Genomic DNA, 24,184 nt, shown 5'->3' with positions numbered 1-24,184 from the left:
CTGTTTTTCAGTGATAAATATATTCTAGATGTTTTGATATCATCTGCGTTTGTAGTCCAACGGTTAGGATAATTGCCTTCCAAGCAATAGACCTGGGTTCGACTCCCGGCAGACGCATTCCTCCTTTTCATTTTGAACATCTTATTCTTAAGTGAAATACACAAAACAACCACATTGTCTAAATTGTTTTGTACTATTTTTTCCTCTCAATATTATTGTATGCTTTTTATTTTTTATTTTATTTTATTTTATAACATAGGTAAATGATTACTGATCAGCAGGTATTTGTCTACATTGTTTTGGTTGATGGGTGTTGTGGGGAGTTGATATACATCTAAGCAAGCTCTGATCACATCCTGTTTTAGAGTCTTGGTATGAATCTTTGGTGCCAGAGTTGGCCAGCCAGGGGGGATAATTCTCAGAGATCAATTAGGTCAATTTGAATCCTACAGTGCAAGCAACTGAATGAAACATGTATACAATAATCATAAAAAGGTGATCAAACAGAGATTAGTATGGTATAGCTCTGTTCTTGGTAACTTGACAGATGTAATCTCAGCTTCTTTATCAAGAGGACTTTGCATAATCACATTAATTTGCTAGCTTGAAAGACTTTTATTATTGAGAGATAAGATAAGAAGAAGCTTTGTGTTTATAGAGATGGATCTTCTGTATGTCAAAGACAGCATGAGAAGTTTCTTAGCTCTCCCTACATATGCTTTCTTTGTCAAGTTATCATAATCTTTGTCTTGTCTTCAATAGCATCCAACATGCCATCAATAACGCTGACCACACCGGCAAAACCATTGCAGATCATTACAAGAAAACAACCATTCCTGCACGTAGGAGGACAATAGGGTTTATTTATTTATTTATGAACAAATTAAATTACTCAGCAACAGCTGCAACACAACTGCAATGCTGCAAATACATTCATTATTGTAGTGTTTGTCTTTAAGAGACATTTTTATCTAGTTTTACCTTTGTATTTTTTCAAGTAGAATGATCTGTGTTCTAGTATTCGAAATGATCTGGCCTTGTGGCAGATAGGAATGGGAATAATTTTCTGGTGCCATGATCATTCCCTCTTTCAAGTTATGGTTCTATATTGTGCCTTCACTGTTAAGCAAGATCAATAGCAATGCTTTAATGCACATATGGTGTCAAAATGAAAAGAGGTATATACCGGCCAACGGCTAGCCTTGCAAAGCTGAGAAACTTCCTCCTCTGCCAGGTTGAAATATATCCTAGCTCTTGCAATCTGTTCTTTCATGAACTCTCTCCATTGATCAGTTATTTCTTGAAAAAACATCTTCATCGGATAACCCAAATTGTGCAAGAAGATAAACTCTCCCATTCGTAGCACTAGGAAAAAAAGATAACAGGAAAATATATCAGAGAGATGAAGTGAGTGAAGAAATTAAAAATGACTGTTTTATAGAGTACATATTAAAGAAGCTTAGCTTACTCCTCCCAAACGTCTCTAAGGATGTTGGTTAGTTGATTTGCAATGCCTAAATAAATTGCAGCTTCATATACACCTTGAGCAGAAAACACAGAATCTGGTGCAATTCCCATAACAGTAATACTCATTGAGCCAACCGTCCCAGCCCCGCCATAGTAACAGTAAAGGTAAAGTTCTTGAAAATTCTGGTGCCAAAATTTTCTTGTGTCCGTTCACCCTTGATAAAGTCTCTAATAGGCTATCTGATCAGACAATGGTATTCGATGAGATGGGATATACATTGCATGCTTGGAAAAGGATTTATATTCAAGCTTATATCGTTGAAAAACTTGAAAAAGAGTAGCAATTAGCAGCGTTCGATCGAACACATAAGCACATTGATGTCCAATGGGAAATTGGAAACAGTATGAGTCAGCATCACGCATGTCATGGGGGCGTCCTTCAAAAATGTCTTGGCAAGACTTTATAATTAACAAGTTTGATGGAGACCTAGATATATAGTATGTCTTGGCAAATTCTGCACAAATTTTCCTGCACCTTTCATATGCTTCTTCAAGAAAGCTAGGACACAACTGGCTTTCTGCGGCCACCTTCCGTGGCCATGTTACATGTCTGAGACTGCCTTTGAACAATTTACTCTATACCTGTAAACCAGCAAAAGGAATGCCTCGTACTGATAAGGGGAAAACAGGTATTCTCATTTGCTTGGGAGCTAGTATCCCTTCCTTTCAGCTCTTGTTGTGGCCATAGATTTTCAGGGTGGGAATTTTCCATTGTCTCTTATGAATGCCTTTGGTGCAAGCGAAAATGGCGAACACATAGGACAACTAGCCTTACTTTTTTGGAAACAGTCTAGTGAATAAGATAGAAACATGAAGCGAGTCCTAAATATATGAAACATCTCCTTTAATGATGACGTCTCACAAATTTGAAAACTTTAATACAAAAAATTAAGCTTGTCTGGTGGGGTTGTCTTAGCTAATCGTATCGTATCTACCCAATTATTGTTGTATAGTGTGTCTTCATGTATATATATCAATTTCGCTTTCAGTTTTCTCCAATTTTCTTGACAACCAAACAGAACGATGGCCTGGCCTTCTTGTCATGACATGACCATTGAAAATATAATATATAACATCATTTTGATAGTCAAATTTGTCCCCAACAAATCAAAGTTTATGACAAAAAACTTAAATGAAACAACAACGCAATATTTGACTAACGAAACAAATCTTCCATGGAAAACGTGCTTACATTACATTTTGATGTTTTCAATTATATAACAAATCTCCCTTCCTCAATATCAATTGTATAATAAATAAAAACTATATCCGTAGTAGGAGTTTTTACTTCTAGTGATTAAGAACATTTAGCCTCACATTTTAAAAAACAAACGGTAAAAAAAACAATTATAGCCGATCGGCTATACTATTTCTTCAAAAAGAATTTATAAAAATACAAGTGAGCCGGGCCCCTATACTGTTTTAAAAAAATTTGGAAAAATCCGGATACCATATGGCTATACTATTTTTTGAAAAATTTGCCCTATACTGTTTCTTTAATAAAAAACACCCAATATAGCTGAACAGCAATACTATTTCATTTCTAAAAATGTGGGGTGACGCCGGGAACCGTGTATAGCCGTGCGGCCATACTATTTTTTTTATAAAAAATTGGTAAAACCCAAGTATAGCCGTGCAAAATACTATTTCTTTTAAAAAAATTTGGAAAAATATGAATTTTAAAAAACCTCGTATAGCCGCACGGCTAGACTATTTCTTCCCGGTACAGCCGATCGGCTATACTATCGCTTTTAAAAAGTGGGAAAACCGGCTGGCTATACTTTCATTTTTTAAAAAGTGGGGAAAACAGCGTATAGCCGGCCGGCTATACTATTTCTTTTATTAAAAAAGGGAAAAACCTAGCTCTTTTAAAAAGTTTGGGCAAATCCAAGTATAGCCGTTCGGCTATAATATTTTAAAAAAAAGTTAGGGATAAACTTACTAAACCGTGCGGCTATACTATTTCTTTTATTAAAAATTGGAAAAACTGAGTATAGCCGATCGGCGATACTTGTTTTTGTTGAAAAATTATAAAAAAAACTTTGTATGGCGGCCCTGCGATACTATTTCTTTTATAAAAAAAGGGCAAAAAAAAACCCAGTATAGCCGTGCGGCTGTACTATTACTTTCTAAAAGATTGGAAAAACACCAAGTTTTGCCCGCCGCCATTTTATTTCTTTTGGGATTGAAAGTAGGCAAGGGTTGTATTGTATCCATGTTTTGAGTTACATCAGAACTTTTGTTGCCACATGAATTTACCAGCTGCTAAAATATGTACTTTGTAATATTATGTGTGTGCATGGAAGTTGTGATGGATTATAGTTTATAGTGCAGACTAGCTCTTTCTCTCAGGTGACAACAATGTACTGGTACAAGCAATGCCCAACAAACTAGCATGCTCAATACAAACTGCAGAAAGATTGAGTATAATAATTTCATACATTTTGACAGCATTTGTTTCATGCCACATGAACCGAGTTATATAGGCAACTAGCCTTCCAATCCAACCACCACCAACAATCTTGGAACCCAATCACAGAAATCTACACCACCCGCATTTGAAAATTTTCCATCAAAACATCCAAGAAATCCCAACAAAAGAAAAAAAAAGAAAACACCATGAAAGCGGCCAATTCTTCTCCAAATTCAATAACCATTCTTCCTGAAAATGAAAAACAAGAAGCGGTGCAAGAACCTCCAATGTTTAGCACCACCAAGATCAAAATCAAAAGAATATCATTCATCCCTTTAGTTTTCCTCATTTACTTTCAAGTCTCTGGTGGCCCTTATGGCACAGAGTCCATTGTTGGCTCCGGAGGGCCTTTCTTTGCCATCCTCGGCTTTTATTTGGAGCATCCCTGAGGCCCTTGTCACTGCTGAGCTGGCCATCGCCTTTCCAGGCAATGGTGGCTTTGTCATATGGACTCACCAAGCCTTCGGTCCCTTCTGGGGCTTCCTTGTTGGTTTCTGGAAGTTTCTTATTGCTGTCATAAACTTATCTTCCTACCCTGTTCTCTGTATAGACTACATTGATCCAATACTGCCAACTTCCTTCTCACATTTAGTTATCTCTGTTTCAACCATGTTGCTCTGTGTTTTCAACTTCATTGGTTTGCCTACTGTAGGCTATGCTGCAATATCTTTGGAGGTTTTGTCATACTTGCCATTCTTAGTAATTTCTGTTTTTGCAAAACCTCGTATGGCCGTGCGGCTATACTATTTCTTTTTTGAAAAATTATGCAACAACCGAGAAAAAAATAAAAAAACAAAGGATAGCCGTGCGGCTGTACTATTTCTTTTTAAAATATTGGAAAAACCCATTTTGTTTCTTTTATACAAAATTGGAAGGCTAGTTTTAAAAAATGGTACTATTGCCGCGCGGCTGTACTATTTAATTAAAAAAGAAGAAGCATATATTTGAAAAAATATAGTTAAAAAATAATGAAAAAACCTAGTTGCAATTGTTTCAGCCATGAGTTTGGATATCGTTTGATAAATAAAATGCATATATTTGACAAAATATAATTACTTAAGACAGGCAGCTAAGGCATTAAATCAAATTGAAACCATCTTTAAATAATTTTGTCTTCAACTTCAGTCTTCAATAGAAGCAAAGAAAGCATTAAATCCAATGTCAAAAAGGAAAGCAACTGAGTATGAGAAAGAGACAAGGTTTTTATTCAGTCCTTCTTTATAGCTTCTCCTCCGTTTTCCTGGCCCCCAAATTTGAAGTCAGACACACGTTGAGACACGCAATGAAGGAAAACAAAAAAACAAAAAACTCTGCACATCATACGTTTTTGTCAAAAAATAAAAAAGAAATCAGTTCACTGGAATTTATACAAATAGTTAGGATATTTAAGCATCGTTGCGTTTGTAGTCCAACGGTTAGGATAATTGCCTTCCAAGCAATAGACCCGGGTTCGACTCCCGGCAGACGCATAATTATATATATATTTTCCTCTGCTTAATAATAAAACTCATAATTTTTTCTTTTTTTTAAAAAAAGAGAACACACACACACACACTAGCTTTTCTCATAAATTCCGGGTGGTTTAGCTTAGATTTTAAGCACGCATTTAACGTGCGGTCGCCAAAAAGATAAAAGAAATGGAGGAAAAGAGGGGAGAGAATAAATATTTATTTTATTTATGTCCCCACCACCCACCCAATTATCTTAAAGAATAATTTTTTTATTTTTAGAAATTTTAAGATTGTATTCATAATTCATCTAAAAAGATCACAAATGACCATTACAATCACGGAGTAATCTAACATTAAAATTAAGATAATCTTAAAATTTGAACAATCCTTTTGGAATTATTAAGGGCAAGAATATTTGGAAAAAAAAAAATCTATACATATATATTTCAGCTTTGCAGTAATGACATTTTCTTTAATTGGATTGGATACATAATGACTTATATAAACCAAGGATTCATAGTAATCTCCATCCAATATCATCCCCATATGTTATGGTAAACTCGATATGAGCCGTCCCTGCCAGTTGTCAACTTTGTTTTGGTGTTAAGGGCGATCAATATAGCTCAAGAAAACAGACAAAATCTTAGCTATTATTATTGGTAGACTATATTATGATATACTCAGAAAATTTAAATTGAGTGCTTCAATTTTCACTTCCTTGTCTTATTTTCTAATATATTTTTAAAGATAAATTTACCCTTTTATAAAATGACTTTTACTCTCCGTTTAGATGAATTTAGGGTATTTTATAAATAATAGTGTTTAATTGTACGAGCGCATATAAAGAATAAATTTTGTTTCTACATTCAACATCTGTATATATTCAAAATGAAATAATAATTAAACTTAATTCAGTGGATATTTTTGTCAAACAAAGTGTATGGAAATTTTTAGATGTATTCAAATATGCAGATATCTCATATATGTATTTATAAAGAAGTATAAAGATGTATTAACCTTAAATACAATAAGAAATAAATTTACACTACAATAGTAAATAAATCTCAATTACAATAGATCTAATTAAATAGGTAAGTAATCAAAATCTTAACATAATAAGAACTAAAATCCTAACTAAGGAATCAAAATCCAAACTAAGTAAGTACTCAGGTCTTCAACTCCTATCTTTATTTCTGAGCCCAAAAAAAAAAACCTCCGATCTTTATTTGAATGGAATGACCCAAACATATTCCGAATACAAATCTACCTTCTTAACTTAACCAAGCCAATTTTTTTCTTGTTTGATTGGAAAATTCAGCACATATGGCTCTCCAACACCAGCAAGAGCAACCCACTACGCCATCTTCTCCAAAACCACCAATCCTTGAGGATCAGGTTCTTCCCCTCACCACCACAACCACCACTATCTCCTCCACCACCACCACACACAGAAAGAAGCTCACTCTCATCCCTCTCATCTTCCTCATCTACTTTGAAGTTGCCGGTGGCCCTTATGGAGAAGAGCCTGCAGTGCAAGCTGCTGGACCCCTTTTCGCCATTCTCGGGTTCCTCATCTTTCCTTTCATCTGGAGTGTCCCTGAAGCTCTCATCACTGCTGAGCTCTCCACAACCTTCCCTGGCAACGGCGGTTTTGTCATCTGGGCTGAGAGAGCTTTTGGTCCCTTCTGGGGCTCTTTGATGGGTACCTGGAAGTTCCTCAGCGGTGTCATCAACATAGCTGCCTTTCCAGTTCTTTGCGTGGACTATATGGACAAGATAATACCGGCTTTTGGATCGGGATGGCCTCGGTACCTTGCCATCTCTGTTTCAACTCTGTTTCTTTCGTTTATAAACTATACTGGTTTGACTATTGTGGGTTATGCTGCTGTGTTACTTGCTATTGCTTCACTCTCTCCATTTATATTGATGTGTTTGATTGCCATTCCAAAGATTCATCCTCATAGGTGGCTCAGTATGGGCCAAAAGGGTGTGAAGAAAGATTGGAACTTGTTCTTTAACACCCTCTTTTGGAACTTGAACTTTTGGGACAATGTTAGTACTTTAGCCGGAGAAGTAGAGAACCCCCAGAAAACTTTTCCGGTAGCTCTTTTCATTGCGGTGATTTTCACTTGCTTGGCATACTTGTTCCCACTTTTTGCTGTGATTGGTTCTGTCTCTGTGGATCAAACTAGGTGGGGATCCGGATTTCATGCTGAGGCTGCTGAAATAATTGCTGGAAAATGGCTGAAATATTGGATTTTAGTTGGTGCAGCGTTATCAGGAATTGGTCTTTTCGAAGCCCAATTAAGCAGCAGTGCGTACCAAGTTCTTGGCATGGCAGATTTAGGCTTCTTGCCTGAGTTTTTCGCGGTTCGGTCAAAAAGGTTTAATACCCCATGGGTCGGAATTCTGATTTCCACCATGATCACTCTTGCAGTCTCCTACATGACCTTCACAGATATAATTTCATCTGCAAATTTCTTGTATAGTTTGGGCATGCTATTGGAATTTGCATCCTTTATTTGGTTAAGAAGGAAGTTGCCGGCATTGAAGAGGCCCTATCGAGTTCCACTGAAGCTGCCAGGTTTGGTGGTCATGTGCTTGATTCCATCTGTGTTTTTGATCTTTGTGATGGCTATTGCTACCAAGACTGTGTATTTGATTAGTGGTGTGATGACTTTGGGTGGGATTGGATGGTATTATTTGATGAAATTTTGCAAGTCTAAGAAGTTGTTCAAGTTCAGTGTTATTGAAATTGAAGAAGGCCGACAATGACAAATTGTTTGGTTAGTTTGTGAAATATATCTAGTATCATTGTATTGGGAAAGCTGAATCCGTTTTTTGGTGAATTTTACGTAGTGGTTCTTGGTGCTGTGCTGGTTTGAGAATGCATGGTTGAATCTCTAAGTTGAGACTCGCTTGATCAGCTCAGAATTTGTTTGAGTTCAGACATTTCAATGCTAATGTAATTTAAGAAGAATGCTGAATTACATGAACAGAGGATGGCTAACTATCGATGCCACAGTTCACACACACACAATCTTTACATGCATGATGCTGTCTTTAAATCATACACACTTTGCACTTTCACCTGCTACTTTGTTTAGTCAGATGATGCTGTGATTTGGTCCTTAGCACAAAGATATAATTAACATTGTAGTTGTCTAACCTGCAGAAAGGCTCTCTCTTTGTACTATTTTAATTTCATGGCATGTTTACGTATCAGTAATGGGTATCGGAATCATTCCAATTCATTCTTCAATATCAAAATTTAGGAAAGAAGAAAAGTCATATATTAATTTTTGTAAGAAATCAAGAATTGATTGAAAGATGACTTTCGATTGAAGTTTACCTTGTATAGCTGATTTTACTTGGTCAGCACTTCCTTTCCTTTTTATCTGTGCAATTACCTTAGATCTAGGATCTAGAGATTCTTTCCTTATTGTAAATCTTAAGGATTGTAATATTTTTGTCAACTTTGTAGAACGAATCAATACAGAAAATATGGTGAATACTTTGTTATATTTTTCCGTAAAAAAACTGCAATACGCCAATTTCTGAGCAAGACAATTAGATCCCCTCACAATCATAAACAGCCTAAGCTCTTTCCTCATTGTCCAATTTTTCTTCTTCCATTTTGAAATCAAACCACGTCTTTGATTTGCTGAGATTCATGAAAAGGTACCAGGCAACACCAAACAGAGTCATCAATGCACTAACCAAATAAACAGCTTTGGTGGCCACAGCCAACACATAGACCAAAAAACCAGATGGAATCAAGCACATGACCACCAGCCCTGGCAGGCCCATTGGAACTTCAAAAGGTCTTTTCAGAGCTGGAAACTTCACCCTCAACCAAAGAAAAGATGCAAATTCCAATAGCATCCCCAAGCTGTACAAGAAATTGGCAGAAGATATATTGTCTGTGAAATCCAAGTAAGAAACAGAAAGTGCTATGACTGTTGAAATCAGAATTCCTAACCAAGGGGTGTTGAACCATTTGGACCTTGCCCCAAAAATCATTGGTAAAATTCCCAAGTCTGCCATGCCTAAAAGTTGGTATGCACAACTACTTAACTGGGCCTCAAACAGTCCAATAATTGATAAAACTGCACCAATTTCAATCCAGAATTTCAGCCATTTCCCAGCAATCATTTCCCCAGCAGAAGCTAAATACCCATCAACCCAATCTTCTTGGTCAAGTGGAATAGCCCCAGTTGCAGCCAGGAGAGGAATTACGTAACCCAAACATGTGAGAATGCCAGCAGAAAAAAGTGCTCTTGGGTATAGCTTTTGGGGTTCTTCTACTTCACCAGCTAGAGTACTAGCATTGTCCCAAAAATTCAAGTTCCAAAATAGGGTATTGATAAATAATGTCCAATCTTTTTTAACACCCTTCTGACCCAAACTGATCCATCTGCTTGGATCAATCTTGGGGATTGCAACCAAAGACATTATTATAAATGGACAAAGTGACACAATCCCTAAACCTACTGCAGTGTAACCAACTATACTCAAACCAGAGTAGTTGAGAAACGACAGCACCAAAGTTGAGACAAATACAGCAACAAAGCGAGGTAGGCCAGAAGAGAAAATGGGAATTACCAGCTTGAGATAGTCTACACAAAGAATTGGATATGAAGCCAAGTTGATGACCCCACTGAGGAATTTCCAAGAGCCCATGAGGGAGCCCCAGAAGGGACCAAAAGCTTGGTGTGCCCAAATGACAAAGCCGCCGTTGCCGGGGTAGGCGGTGGCCAGCTCAGCCGTGACAAGGGCCTCAGGGATGCTCCAAATGAAGGGGAAGATGAGGAAGCCAAGAATGGCAAAGAGAGGACCAGCAGCCCCCACAGCTGATTCTTCACCATAGGGGCCTCCAGAGACTTCAAAGTATATGAGGAAGACAAGTGGAAGAAATGCTAGCTTCTTGGGACTCTTGGTGGTGATTTTAGGTTGTGATTCTGTTTGATCTTGTTCAATTAGGGATTGGGAGCTTGTGGAAAATTCTGAGGCTCTCATGCTTTGCATTGTTGGATGTCAATCAATAAAATTCATATTCAAGTGGGGGTTTTGCTGGCTTGGCTTTTTGTTGTGCCTGGGGGGACCCAAGATATTGAAAGTTAGTTGGATAGAATCTGAATTATAGGAGGTCAAGTTGCTTCCAGATTTTCAATCTATCTATATATACTGCTTATGAACTTGGTTTGCTCAAATTCAGAGAAAATGAAATGTGAAGATGGGGGAGAAAAATGAACAAGCAATACAAACGCAAAGCTAACACGCAAATATCTGCATATGTTTCTGTCAACAAATCAATAATATCCACACGTTTCATACTTTACATATATGTATATTAAGGTTTTTTAGGTTTTAAACATAATTTTTTTCAAAAATGACAAAAAAACCACTCAACTTTCAAATCAAAGACATGCAAATGTATTGGATTCCTTAGGAAATCTAAAAATAAATAAGGGCATTTTTGTCCATTTTTGCTTCTTTTAAAATTTTTCTCTCTCCTTTTGCTTTTTCCAAAATGTCCATGTATATTATATAAATCTTTTTCATATAGGTAGTATTATACATGGACATATTAGCATAAGATATTTATTTCTTTTTTCGTCTTTTTAAAAAAATTTATGAATGAGTGCTGCTATTTTTACTCATGTTTTAAAGAGAAACGTGCACATTTGAAGGGCAATTTTCTATTGTGTTCCATTTGTGCATAAAAAGAGAAAGTTTAAAGGAATAGAAAAAACACATTGGAGACCCAAAAAAGAATGAAAATAATACTGCTAAACATGGAATAAATTTGAGTTGATGTTTTTTTCCCTAAGTCTTTAGAAGACATTTTACAAAGAGGTAAAGTTGTCTATAAAATTTTGAAGATAAGGTAAGTGGAGAAATAATACATAAGATAGAAATAACAGCACTCTTATGAATATACCCGAGTTGATTTATTTCACTACTATTTTAATTATTCATGTGATATATGCTTTTGCCGACAATAACTTTGAATTTGAGGTTTACATCTATACCCCAAAAAGGGTTGATCACAAATAGTAATTGTGATAAATTTCATTTTAGTACTTTGAAGTTTATCGAGTTTCAACCTTTATTATATGTAGGTTTTTTATGCCTCAACTTCGTACATAGAGTTAAATAGATGACGTAACCGTAATTATGAAAGGAACTACAGTGCCGTGGAGTGATTCTTTCTTGAGAGGGATTCATATCGATAATTATGGATGACGTGTGCGCGAAACATGAGTTTAGTTAGGTGTGCTAGTTTTGGCTGTCTCTTGAATTTTGGTGGCTACACTTTGTTCACCTTGTGTAATTCAAAATATTAATTATCTAAGCAACTATAGAAAAGTGAATTTAGTTTAATTATGTCAAGATCACACTTATGACGGCCAATGATGATGAATCAACAAGTATGGGCATATGATAAGGATATAAAACCATGAACAAGAAGGGTGAGAAAATTATTGAGGGATTTCAAACAACTAACTTGAAGTTGGAACTTATGGAGATGATTTTCAGACCAAAAAGTACCCAAGTTCAAAGTCCAGGCCTAGACAGAATATATTTCAGCCCAAAGCAACCTTTTGTCTTTTGTCAAACCCACTAGCTAATCCGAGGCCCAATGAGTTTTAGCCCAATAGGTTTATATGAAGTCCACTGAACTGAAGTTTGGGTCAAGCTCTAGGAGTTTAAAAAACTCAAATGTATTTGATTGTTGGTCTGGCAATTGAGCACAGAAGCGTTTGTAGTCCAACGGTTAGGATAATTGCCTTCCAAGCAATAGACCCGGGTTCGACTCCCGGCAAACGCAACTTCTTTACCTTTTTTTTTTCTTTTGTTGTTGTTCTGATTTCTCATTTTGATGATGAATGAAATACACAAAAAGGCAACTTCTGATGGAATAAACAAATATCTCCAATCAGAAAAGCTAGTTCAGAATGAACCGCGCCATCGAAATCAATAAACCATAGAAAAATGAACTTTGCTTGCTAGTTATATATACTCAAATGGGGTTGTGATTAGGTGACCAAATATATATAACATGCAACTGTTATGCATATTATGTCATGCACTTCTAATAGAAAATGAAGCAGATGTAGGGCTGTGCCTTGTTAGCCTTTTTTTTTTTTTGTTTTCCTGGCTTCGGCCTGCCTTGCAACCAAAAAAAAAAAAAAAAAAAAAAAAAGCAGATGCAGTGCGATGGTTTCAACTTATAGTTCAAAGCTTTCTGTTTGGTGCAACGCAACTCTATTCCTTGTCAATAGTAAGCTGCTAAACTGACAAAGCTCTCTGTTTATTTTGTTGTTGTTCTTCTTCTTTTGTTGCCTAGGCGCGGCGCCCAAGAAATTTCTGAGGAAGAAGCATAACCAGTACAAGAAGAGAGGCATGGGATGGGATGGGATTGAAAGTAGGCAAGGGTTGTAATGTATCCATGTTTTGAGTTACATCAGAACTTTTGTTGCCACATGAATTTACCAGCTGTTAAAATATGTACTTTGTAATATTATGTGTCAGTGCATGGAAGTTGTGAATCTTGTGATGGATTATAGTTTATAGTACAAACTAACCCTTTCTCACAAGTGACAACAATGTACAGGTACAAGCAATTTCCAAGAAACTAGCATGCACAATACAAACCGCAGAAAGATTGAGTATAATAATTTCATACATTTTGACAGCATTTGTTTCATGCCACATGAACCGAGTTATATAGGCAACTAGCCTTCCAATCCAACCACCACCAACAATCTTGGAACCCAATCACAGAACTCTACACCACCCACATTTGAAAATTTTCCATTAAAAAATCCAAGAAATCCCAACACAAGAAAAAGAAGAAGAAAACACCATGAAAGCGGCCAATTCTTCTCCAAATTCAAAAACCATTCTTCCTGAAAATGAAAAACAAGAAGCGGTACAAGAACCTCCAATGTTTAGCACCACCAAGATCAAAAGCAAAACACTATCATTCATCCCTTTAGTTTTCCTCATTTACTTTCAAGTCTCTGGTGGCCCTTATGGCACAGAGTCCATTGTTGGCTCTGGGGGGCCTTTCTTTGCCATCCTTGGTTTTCTACTCTTCCCAGTCATTTGGAGCATCCCCGAGGCCCTTGTCACTGCTGAGCTGGCCACCGCCTTTCCCGGCAATGGTGGCTTTGTCATATGGACTCACCAAGCCTTCGGTCCCTTCTGGGGCTTCCTTGTTGGTTTCTGGAAGTTTCTTAGTGCTGTCATAAACTTGTCTTCCTACCCAGTTCTCTGTATAGACTACATTGATCCAATACTGCCAGCTTCCTTCTCACACTTGCCTCACTATTTAGTTATCTCGGTTTCAACCATGTTGCTCTCTGTTCTCAACTTCATTGGTTTGCCTACTGTAGGCTATGCTGCAATATCTTTGGGGGTTTTGTCATACTTGCCATTCTTAGTAATTTCTGTTTTTGCAATTCCCAAGATTGATCCTAGCAATTGGGCTGTTTTAGGCCAGAAGGGTAGGAAAAAAGAATGGCCATTGTTCTTCAATTCCCTGTTTTGGAACTTGAATTGTTGGGACAATGTAAGTACTTTAGTTGTAGAGGGTGTTAAGAAACCGTCCAAGACATTACCAAAAGCATTTCTCTCAGCTGGGTTGTTGACTTGTTTGACTTCTTTGATACCTATGCTAGCTGCAACTGGGGCTATGTCCCTTGACCTAGATGACTGGGTTGATGGGTTTTACACAGTTGTTGCAGAAAAAATTGTGGGCAAAAGGTTCAAAAAATGGGTTAGGATGGGAGCCTTTTTAGCTGGCATTGGTGTGTATCAGTCCCAGTTGAGCAGCTGTTCATACCAGCTTTCTGGCATGGCTGAATTAGGATTGTTACCGAAACTTTTCGGTGTGCGGTCCAAACGATTCAATACACCCTGGTTGGGAATTATGATCCCAACAGTGATATCAGTCCTGGTTTCTTACATGAATTTCAGGCATGTCACATCCTTGGTGAATGTTTTAAACAGTCTGGGCATGCTAGTGGAATTGTCGGCTTTTATTTGGTTGAGGGTGAAGTTTCCAGGTGTGGAGAGGCCCTTTAAAATTCCAATTACCAAGCTGAGGTGGTTGATAGCAGTGTTGTTCATTCCGTTTGGGTTTTTGGTGTACGTAATTTGTGTTGGCACAAAAATTGTATACTTGGTGATTACTGTGCTGACTGCGGTTGGGATCATTTGGTACTTCTGCATGAAGATTTTTCAAGCTGCAATGTGGCTTGACTTCAACCATGTTGTGAAAAAGCTGGCAGATTATGAAGACTTTGGGGGGTAAGTTGATTGTATTGGACTTGTTTGTAAACCTCTTCATGATGATGATTTGCATGCAAAAATACTGACTCTTATCTTTTCTTCTTGTTTTTTGGGTGTTGCTGCAGCTATTATGAACGAATTCTGAAATAAGGTCGTTTTCAGTCGCATCCATATTTTGCAATTGTTATTGTGAACAAGTGATCAAATCAAATGTTTATTTGATTTGATGGATCAAACGTGGCTGACTGGATGTACATTTTAGTGAAGTTGTAAAAGTTTGACGTGGTAGTATTATTCCTTGTTCCTATGTATAAGCTATCAGAAAAATAATGCAAGATGTATTTTTATTTTATGAGTAAGATCAATGATTACGTATCCATAATTATTTCATGTTGGGGTCAACTGTGCTGGAGTGGAATAAATAATTCCTATAAGCATCTGTAGCTAATAGGTTTACCACAACTTGAGTAGAGGCTTTCAAAAAGTTTATATCTAAAGCCACTCAAATTTGACTCATTCATTCTAAACAATATTAATCCATTCTTTTTTGTGTCGATTAGGCTTGAGAATACTTATTTTAGTTTGATTGATTTGCCAAATTAACTAATGGCATCGTTTCTCAGAAAAACGTTGAGGAATACAAATACCGCGGAACACAAACATTGAAGATTTGAACCTAAGACTTTGAACTCCATAAATCTGTATTGCCCGCAAAAGGAAATCCTCTACTTGAATTCTTTATGAGGTTGATGGTCAAGGTGTTTGTCAGTAAAATTAAGTGACAACACAAATGAAGTCAAACACAAGTATTCTTGAAACGAAGCCTCTAAATGAAACTACAAACTCATGAGATCTACCAATAGAATCTACTCTATTTGACTTGTAAACAAGAGGTCTCAGGTTTGAACCTCCATAAGTATCTCAATTTTGTGTGTGTGAGAAATCTCATCCCATGTAGGCTGTAGTTTAGGAAAAGTATTTACTTTTGCAACGGGGATAACATTGTTTCTTATTTACCAATAACACAATGACACATGGAAAAGTTATCATATATGTCATTGCGTTATTGGTGGGGATAAAAAAGCGATATCTACATTGCATGAGAATTTCTCTCGTAATTTAGACTATCCCTTGTACTAAAAAAACACTCATGAGATCTTTTCACAAGCATATAGACAGTTACTCCACGATACTTTTTAAAAACAAGAGTGGATGAGACTAACAAACCTAATCTTAAAAGCACATATTTCCTTTAGTTAATGAGCCCACACAAATCCAATTCACCATAAGCGAAACAAAAAAAAAAACATATTAAAACTTCAATTTCAATAACCAAATCATATCAACATGTTGCTGAGCCTCAAGTCTCTCTCAACAATACATATAAAATCACCCCTCAAATTCTAGCCATTCTCTCCCTCTTTTGAGTCCTAAAGAAAAATTCCATAGAGATGAGAGGAGGAAGAAGCGTCAATGCCTATCATCTCCCTCTTCTCTTCTTGTTTTTTTTCTTTTAGGTTAATGAATAATTTCACTGGGGCATTTTGAATCAAAAGGCTCTTGTGGTGGTTTTTTCTAAACTATGATTAGATTGAAGTTTCCCATCACCCATTTATGTTCTCAATAAAATCTTACTCCCAAATCCCGCTCCTTAACGCAACTCATGTTCTATAAATTTGATTCTACACTATCTTTGACGGAGGTTGCTGCAAATCACATAATTGTTCTTTGGCAATGTTTTTGTTTTTGTTTATTTATTTGCTCTTATGCGTAGGTAGATCGCTGAAAATCATATTTTTCCCAAATCTATTACGGATGCGATGGTAAATCATATTTTCCCAGATTTGTTACAGATGCGGTGGTGGATGTGGCCACAATAACGCTTCTTCAGGTGGTGGTGGTAGGATTTGTTTAGGTTCATGGGTTGTTTTAGGGTTTTGGTTATGTTGGATTTGTGGACTTTGGTTGTTTGGGCTTTTGGCTAATTATGATGATGTGAGCTAGTAGTTTTAGTATGACTTTTATCCGCGTTAATTTTGCTTTCAACATGTTAGTTTGTTGCCCTCTTAGAATTGATATTTTAGATGTCTTATTAATGTCTTTAATTATACCATTGAAGTTTATCTAATGAAGTAACTATTTGATTATATTTTTTTTTAAAAGGTCTCTCTCACCAATTGGCAAATTGGCTTGGAAATTAATCCAAGATTCAACTGAGTAACTAATAATAACTAGCAAGGTGACACCAAATTCAAACTCATCATCCTCTTATCCTCATCTCCTCATAAAATAAAAAAAATATCTTGAATTATTGATTGAATTCTATACACAACAGCAAAAAGACATTTATCCACTTATCCGCCACGTGGCAAGCCAGTTTTAGCCTGATAACATCAGGTCCGCCTGTGACATGCCATGTGTGAAAAGGGACCCACTTCCTGTCATGTCCAATTTCCATTGAACTGGATTGAATCATAAATCATTCATCCCCATGTGTGTACAGTTATCCATTGAATTTGATTTGTATTATGCGTTGCCCCCTCCTTTTTGGCCTCATCCAACCCCTCCTTTCTTTTTCTTCTTTTCTTCTAAGTCACTGAGCCTTATCCATCCTATAATCTTCTATTTTTTTTATCGACTAGTCAAAAACCATCTATCCCTTAATTGTGAGGCCACCGCCAGATTTTAATAATATATTTTTTTGGAAGAAAAATTTAAAAAAAATCGCCTTCCAATCCGAAACAGGATTTTTTTCCCGACATCCCCAGTGCAATATTGTCCCAAACATACAGTTTTTTTTTTTTTTGGTCCAAAAAAACATACAGTTTTTTCTCCTACCTGTATATCTATAAATAGTCAACTGCCCAAACTTCATGGCCTACAACGGCAAAGGCTAACACACTCACTCACCCAAAAAAAAAAAAACTAGTTTGCTGCAAAAGTTACATCTTTGCTTTCCTGCAAAAATTGCATCTTTGCTTTCCTGCAAAAATTGCATCTTTGCTCTGCTTCAAAGTTCACTTCTTTGCTAACATGTGGAGTCTTAAGTTGACTCAATTGCTTCCCGGTCTGCCTGAAGAACTCGGGCTCGAATGCTTAACTAGGTTGCCTTACTCAGCGCACCCAGTTGCTTCCCAGGTCTGTCGTCCATGGCGGACGCTATTAGAAAGTCAACAATTTTATCATCACAGGAAGAAAAATGGCCACACCCATAAAGTCGCATGCTTGGTTCAAGCTCTTCCTCATGAGTCCGTCGTATCAGAATCAGACGGACCCAAATCCAACGACTCTCCCAGTTACGGGATCGCCGTGTTTGACCCGGTGAGTTGCTCTTGGCAGAGGGTCGACCCGGTGCCCAAGTACCCAAATGGGTTGCCTTTGTTTTGTCAACTGGCAAGCTGCGAAGGGAAGCTTGTGGCGATGGGCGGATGGGACCCGGCGAGCTACGACCCGGTCACCGACGTGTTTGTGTACGATTTCACAAATTCTCAATGGAGAAAGGGCAACGACATGCCGTCCAAGCGTTCCTTCTTTGCAATCGGGTCTTACTCGGGTCGGGTCTACGTGGCGGGTGGGCACGACGAGAACAAGAACGCGTTGAAATCAGCGTGGGTTTATGATTTGAGACTGGACGAGTGGACTGAGTTGACTCAGATGAGTCAGGAGCGAGACGAGTGTCAGGGGGTGGTGATTGGGGACGAGTTTTGGGTGGTGAGCGGGTACGGCACGGAGAGCCAAGGGGTGTTTGAGGGAGGCGCTGAGGCGTTGGATTTCGGGTCGGGTCGGTGGAGGCGGGTGGACGGAGCGTGGGAGGTGGGCCAGTGCCCAAGGCAATGCGTTGGGGTTGGGAGAGATGGAAAATTGACGAGTTGGACTGAGTTGGACTCGGCGGTCCGAGTTGGAACGTGCGGAGTGACGGTGGGGGGTGGGACCCTGGTGATGGGGTCGGAGTACCAAGGGGCGAAGCAAGGGTTCTATATGGTCGAGGAAATGAAGGGAGGGCAAAATGGTAAATTGAAGAGGATTAGTGTACCTGATGAGTTTTCTGGGTTCGTTCAATCGGGTTGCTGCGTTGAGATTTGAATTTTTAATAGGACATGCGTGACATGAGTATATGTATGTATGATTTTGGGTTCAATTATTTTGAACGGAATGGGTACATATAGTTTTGTATCATATTTTTCTGTTTTATGACTATAGATACCCGCATGACGCAAGCGGCTTGTAGCCGGGGTCGGTCCATTAATTTTGGAGGACCTGATTAGAAATAAAAATTGAGACCTTTTATGTTCAATATTTATTTTACTTTGAACTAAAATTAAAATTACAAACTTAAGTTTGCTAGGTCATTTTCAGTCATAGGGCTAAATGTAGTACATTACTAAAAATTTAGCCCTCTAAAATATTAATTTTTTAAAGAATAGTGCATGGTTAAATTTTTCTATCTCCAGAATGCATAACTATATTTTAGGGTCCTTCATATTTTATTATTTTGAGAGAAACTATGGTACAACACTCATATATTCCACAACTATGTATTATTTAATTTAATTAAACTAAGATTTAGAGACAATATTTTTTAATAAATATATTTTAAACAAAATGAATTTAAAACATTTAAAAAGGTTTTAAATAAATAAAATAATAATAACTTTTCAATCAATGGTTCTTACCTCAAACGATCAGAAACTAATTATATATATATAAACAAAATGAATTTAAAAAAATTTTAAAAGGTTATTAAAAATAAAAATAAAAACCTAACGGCTAGTTGACGTCATCGATGATGTCAACGCACCCAATGGCGGACCTAGGAATTTTTTAGAGGATGTGCAATTTTGAAAGGTTAAAAACTCTTTGTAGATTGAGCATTTAAGGTTTTTACCTACCTTAGGTCACTTCATACATTCATATCATACATGAAAAATTGTTTTAAGTAAAAATATTTACTAAGTATGAAAAATGGTTTTTCGGAAAAATCATTTTCTCAAGATAATTTTTGCAGCTTTTATTCCTTACACATCAAATAAGAAAACTTGATTTTATGAGATTTTAGTATGAAGTATATATTGACTTAATGAGCCATCATTTTTAGCCTAAATAGTATTTTGCACTAAAACCGATTTTTCATATTTTGATTTGGTGGGAATTTGATTTTCTAGTATTTTTATTTGAATCCAAATGGGGGGTACTTCTTTATTTACATTGTAAACTTAAGTAAATGTAGTAATATAAAAATAAATGAAAGTAAAAGGACAAAGACATTTACTTAAATGTTGAAAATAGAAATAAGGTAATCTGTATATCAGTTGAGCAAAGAAGCAATTTGAAGACCTATAATGGTTTTTTCGAGGAGATGTAATTGCACCTTCTTGCTCCTTAGTAGGTCCGCCACAACGCACTTTAATATTGGCTGTTGGATCTATAGTTGCATGAGATGTTTTGTACTCTTGCCCACGCTTGATACTTTCTTCTCTTGGAAAGCACATGAAATTTGGCCTAAGCCAAAGTTGCTACACTTGGCCTAGTTTGAGGGCTAAAGGCCCAATGTGGTTCTCAAATTTAGCAAAAAAATTTAGTCATAATTTGGAGATGAGTTTTGCAGATTATTTTAGGGTTATATTTGGCCTACTCCATGACTAGAGATGACCTTAATTTATGTAAAAAAAGGCCAACTACGTGAAAAATAAAGAAAAAGACTCACAAAAATTTAGAATAAAGCCTAAAATGTATCAGTTACGCACATAGAAGGCATTGTGCTATTATATCTTTTGGACTAAAGGTGTTACAGGAGGGCTCATTTTTTCAGGGGCCTTGTGCCATCGCCTAGCGAGCACAATCTGTGGACCAAACTTGCTTATACCTCAAATTAAATGTTTAAGAGCAATTACATCTGATATCTTATGTTTGAATTCCCCTTCTAATTTCACTTTTATCAACAAAAAGAAAAACCACATGACACATGAAACTCATATTTGGACACCATGCCCCTTCGTTTGAGTGAATAGGCACTTGGACAAAGTCTTAATATGTTATGCAACAAAACGAATGGTGTTATGATTAACTTGAGCAATCGAATTTTAAAAAATCAGTTGACTTGAGATTTGTAGTGAACACTCTATTATTAGTCACACTCACGTATGGCCGACCTGTATAACTGTGTTGGCATGGCGACAAAGCAATCGCCTTATTACAGGTAGAGTAGAGAGGTAGCGATTTTAGCATTCTTTTGTTTTCAACAAATGCACTTATAAAGGACGATGAGTTTACTCACCTTATCCATCAGCGACCCTATTCATAAGATATGTGCAACCGCACAAGGCCGCACCAAAATTTTCTTTTGTGTGTAAATAATGTTTTTGTTTTACTTCTCTTTATTATTCATAAACTTTTGGTCTAACTTAGTAAAAAAAGGTATTGATTTGCATATCAGTGTTCTCTAGTTCAACTTCTTATAAGACACCTATTATCATTGTGTGTGAGAAAACCCCACTCTCCTTGTTAACTTCGGGGCGAAAAAAAGGAAAAGGAGATGGATGGATATATCTTCACTTGTAGTTTTTGGATGACGGTGGCAAGCAAGTTTAAGCGAATGGGGTTCTAAATACACTTTGGGCCAAGTGAGGGTCAAATTCAGCCCGAAGAATATCTTGAAAGCCCATGCATTGGCCCAGCGGTTTGGTCTTTCAGTACAATGTCATCAAGATGAAGGGCAACATACCAAATTTGCAGGGCTTTTGAAGTCTCAATACTCATCCATTTTGTTGATCGATTGGATTATTATACTAAATTTAATTAATGTACAACTAAGAACTTATTTAGGTAACAGAAAGCTAAAAACAAAATTTCCCAAATCTTAATCCATATACAAAAATACAATGCATATGTGTACTTTTGAAATATATATTTTCTTAAACTAAACTTGAAAATAGATCTAATAATCTCCACTAAAAATATGTGTAGTTATGTAGGACAATTCATCATACATTAAATTACTGTCTTATGTGTAAAGTAAAAGAACACGCAGATATTTATTTTACGTAGTAAAACCCCACCTTTGGGGAAAATCCACGAGACTCCTTAGTCCAAAGCAAATCCACTATAGAATGAAGATTACAAGAAGTACTCACACACTTATCCTAGACGCAATTTGGATAAAGTTTACCGACTTCTGTCACGGGATGATCTTTGACACTCCTTATATTGAACGCAATACTGGTCACGATTACTTCAAGCTCGTCGGAGGATGAACGCCGCAACAGTCTTGGTGCCCTCAATCGTATGAGTCACCTACATGCATATAAATGCAATATGAATGATAGAAGGATTTGATAAATCACCAAGCAAACAAGGAACACTTGATGACTTATCTGAAAAATATACACAATAACTTTCTCTTGAAAAATTCAATATGCTCAGAAACAAAATACGTTGAAAGCCATGCCTTAGAAAAAGAAAACCAAACGTTTTATGCAAGGCATGTTGTCTCACTAGAGAGAAACTCACGGGACCATAATTTCTATTCAACAATGACTCTCAAACTTATTCAACTATCACTACAAATCCTGAGGTAATATTGTCTCTTTATTAAGACGCCAAACAGAAGATAACCTATTATCTAATAGAGAATATGAATTGTGATTCAATATGGACTCTTAAGTGATGACATACCAACAACCACTTTTATAAAGAAACATTCATCTCCTAAAAGAAGTTAATTAGGAGATGAGAATGGTGCACGTCACTATAGTAAACGCTAACCTTTTAACTTAAATCACAATGGCATTGAAAATAACTTCACCTATAAATCCTATTGTGAATGCATGGTTATGTCATGATTTACCTGAAGTCAAGTTTCTCATATCGGTCAAGTTATGCCTCGGAAGTATGGGATTGAATAAGTTGTGCCAAAACGTCTAGTAACAATTCTTCACATATGCTAGAGTCTAGAAAATGCCAATACAATTTTTGTACTAACAATCTCTCCCTTTGGCATTTCCTAGACAAAACACTAGAGTATATTTAAGACACATTTACAAGAAGAACCTACACATCCTATTTTACTTTGCCAAACAGATATTTAGTTCTTGTAACTTCTGCACACCAACAAACAGACTACCAGTGAAGCATAATAGAATCGAAACAATACAAAACAAAACTTGGCACAATTAAACAACAATCATTCATAAGTTAGGAGGTTAAGTTTTTTACTACACGTTCTGATCCTATATACAAAACAGAAAATTATCTCCCCCTAAATTTTATATTTCTACTTTCGACAATTACTCCCCCAAAATCCCATATGTAAAGCAAAATATTCTCTCCATTTTTGTTTAGGAAATCCAAAGGAACCCAGAGATAACTACAAAAGATGAATAAATCTAGAAGCGGAAGAGATGAACCTTAGAGGCTGCAAGCCCTAGTAGGACAACTAAGAATACCTAGAGAAGGGTGAATAGGCTAATTCGATATTAATAACAATAAGTAAAAATAGAATTTCGAAGTAGGATTGATATGACATATCAATCATGAAATGTGCAAAGTTGTAAAGTAAAAGAACGCGCATATATTTATTTTACGTGATAAAATCCCACATTTGGGGAAAATCCACAGGATTCCTTAATCCAAAGCAAATCCACAATAGAATGAAGATTTCAAGAAGTACTCACACACTTATTCTAGATGCAATCTAGATAAAGTTTACCGACTTCTTCGTAACTCAACTTTTGTCGCGGGATGATCTTTAACACTTCTTATGTTGAACGCAATGCTGGTCACGATTGCTTCAAGCTTGTCGGAGGATAAACACCATAACAGTCTTGGTGCCCTCAATTGTATAAGTCACCGACATGCATATGAAAGAAATATGAATGATAGAAGGATTTGATAAATCACCAAGCAAACAAGAAACACTTGATGACTTATCTGAAAAATATGCACAGTAGCTTTCTCTTGAAAAATTCAATATGCTCAGAAACAAAATACGTTGAAAGCCATGCCTAAGAAAAGGAAAACCAAACGTTTTATGCGAGGCAGGTTGTCTTACTAGAGAGAAACTCACGAACCACAATTTCTATTCAACAATGACTCTCAAACCTATTCAACTATCACTACCAATCCTGAAGCAATATCATCTCTTTATTAAGACGCCAAATAGAAGATAACCTATTATCTAATGATGAATATGAATTGTGATTCAATATGGACTCTTAAGTGATGACATACCAACATCCACTTTTATGAAGAAAAATTCATCTCCTAAAACAAGTTAATTAGGAGATGAGCATGGTGCACGTCACTAGGAAACGCTAACCTTTTAACTTAAATCACAATGACATTGAAAATAACTTCACCTATAAATCCTGTTGTGAATGCATGGTTATGTCATGATTTACCTTAAGTCAAGTTTTTCATATCGATCAAGTCATGC

The 24,184-nt window shown here is 36.6% G+C and overlaps 4 protein-coding genes, 3 non-coding genes and 1 pseudogene across 8 annotated transcripts; 6 read left to right on the top strand and 2 right to left on the bottom strand.

Moving 5' to 3' along the window:
- Positions 1 to 45: 45 nt before the first annotated feature.
- Positions 46 to 117, top strand: TRNAG-UCC (transfer RNA glycine (anticodon UCC)). Its single transcript has one exon. It is a non-coding gene; the product is annotated as a tRNA-Gly (tRNA).
- Positions 118 to 599: 482 nt separating this feature from the next.
- LOC103318932 (phytoene synthase 2, chloroplastic-like) lies at positions 600 to 4,416 on the bottom strand (annotated as a pseudogene).
- A 981-nt stretch (positions 4,417 to 5,397) lies between these two features.
- Positions 5,398 to 5,469, top strand: TRNAG-UCC (transfer RNA glycine (anticodon UCC)). The gene has a single exon. It is a non-coding gene; the product is annotated as a tRNA-Gly (tRNA).
- A 1,139-nt stretch (positions 5,470 to 6,608) lies between these two features.
- PUT4 (Amino acid permease family protein) lies at positions 6,609 to 8,449 on the top strand. Its single transcript, XM_008238572.3, has one exon. It carries the CDS (start codon positions 6,775 to 6,777, stop codon positions 8,224 to 8,226), a length of 1,452 nt encoding a protein of 483 aa, XP_008236794.1. The 5' UTR covers positions 6,609 to 6,774; the 3' UTR covers positions 8,227 to 8,449.
- Positions 8,450 to 8,943: 494 nt separating this feature from the next.
- On the bottom strand, positions 8,944 to 10,680 carry LOC103334250 (putative polyamine transporter At3g13620). Of its 2 annotated transcripts, XM_089046447.1 has the most exons (2): positions 9,434 to 10,680; positions 8,944 to 9,343 (listed from the first exon to the last, which is right to left on the bottom strand). In XM_089046447.1, exons 1-2 carry the CDS (start codon positions 10,477 to 10,479, stop codon positions 9,049 to 9,051), a joined length of 1,341 nt encoding a protein of 446 aa, XP_088902573.1. In that variant the 5' UTR covers positions 10,480 to 10,680; the 3' UTR covers positions 8,944 to 9,048. The 2 variants fall into 2 exon arrangements, with proteins under 2 accessions (XP_088902573.1, XP_008235770.2); XM_008237548.3 differs by having other exon boundaries at positions 8,944 to 10,676.
- A 1,534-nt stretch (positions 10,681 to 12,214) lies between these two features.
- TRNAG-UCC (transfer RNA glycine (anticodon UCC)) lies at positions 12,215 to 12,286 on the top strand. Its single transcript has one exon. It is a non-coding gene; the product is annotated as a tRNA-Gly (tRNA).
- Positions 12,287 to 13,138: 852 nt separating this feature from the next.
- LOC103333285 (putative polyamine transporter At3g13620) lies at positions 13,139 to 15,144 on the top strand. Its single transcript, XM_008236470.3, has 2 exons — positions 13,139 to 14,772; positions 14,880 to 15,144. Exons 1-2 carry the CDS (start codon positions 13,325 to 13,327, stop codon positions 14,902 to 14,904), a joined length of 1,473 nt encoding a protein of 490 aa, XP_008234692.2. The 5' UTR covers positions 13,139 to 13,324; the 3' UTR covers positions 14,905 to 15,144.
- A 2,300-nt stretch (positions 15,145 to 17,444) lies between these two features.
- On the top strand, positions 17,445 to 19,048 carry LOC103332315 (F-box/kelch-repeat protein At2g44130-like). Its single transcript, XM_008235383.3, has one exon. It carries the CDS (start codon positions 17,788 to 17,790, stop codon positions 18,835 to 18,837), a length of 1,050 nt encoding a protein of 349 aa, XP_008233605.2. The 5' UTR covers positions 17,445 to 17,787; the 3' UTR covers positions 18,838 to 19,048.
- The last annotated feature ends 5,136 nt before the right edge of the window (positions 19,049 to 24,184 follow it).

The sequence above is a fragment of the Prunus mume genome, linkage group LG1 (assembly GCF_029339155.1).
Source record: "Prunus mume cultivar Tortuosa linkage group LG1, ASM2933915v1, whole genome shotgun sequence".
NCBI lineage: Eukaryota > Viridiplantae > Streptophyta > Magnoliopsida > Rosales > Rosaceae > Prunus > Prunus mume.
Note: the sequence above shows the minus strand (reverse complement) of the source record. Positions and strands in the feature narration are given on the sequence as shown.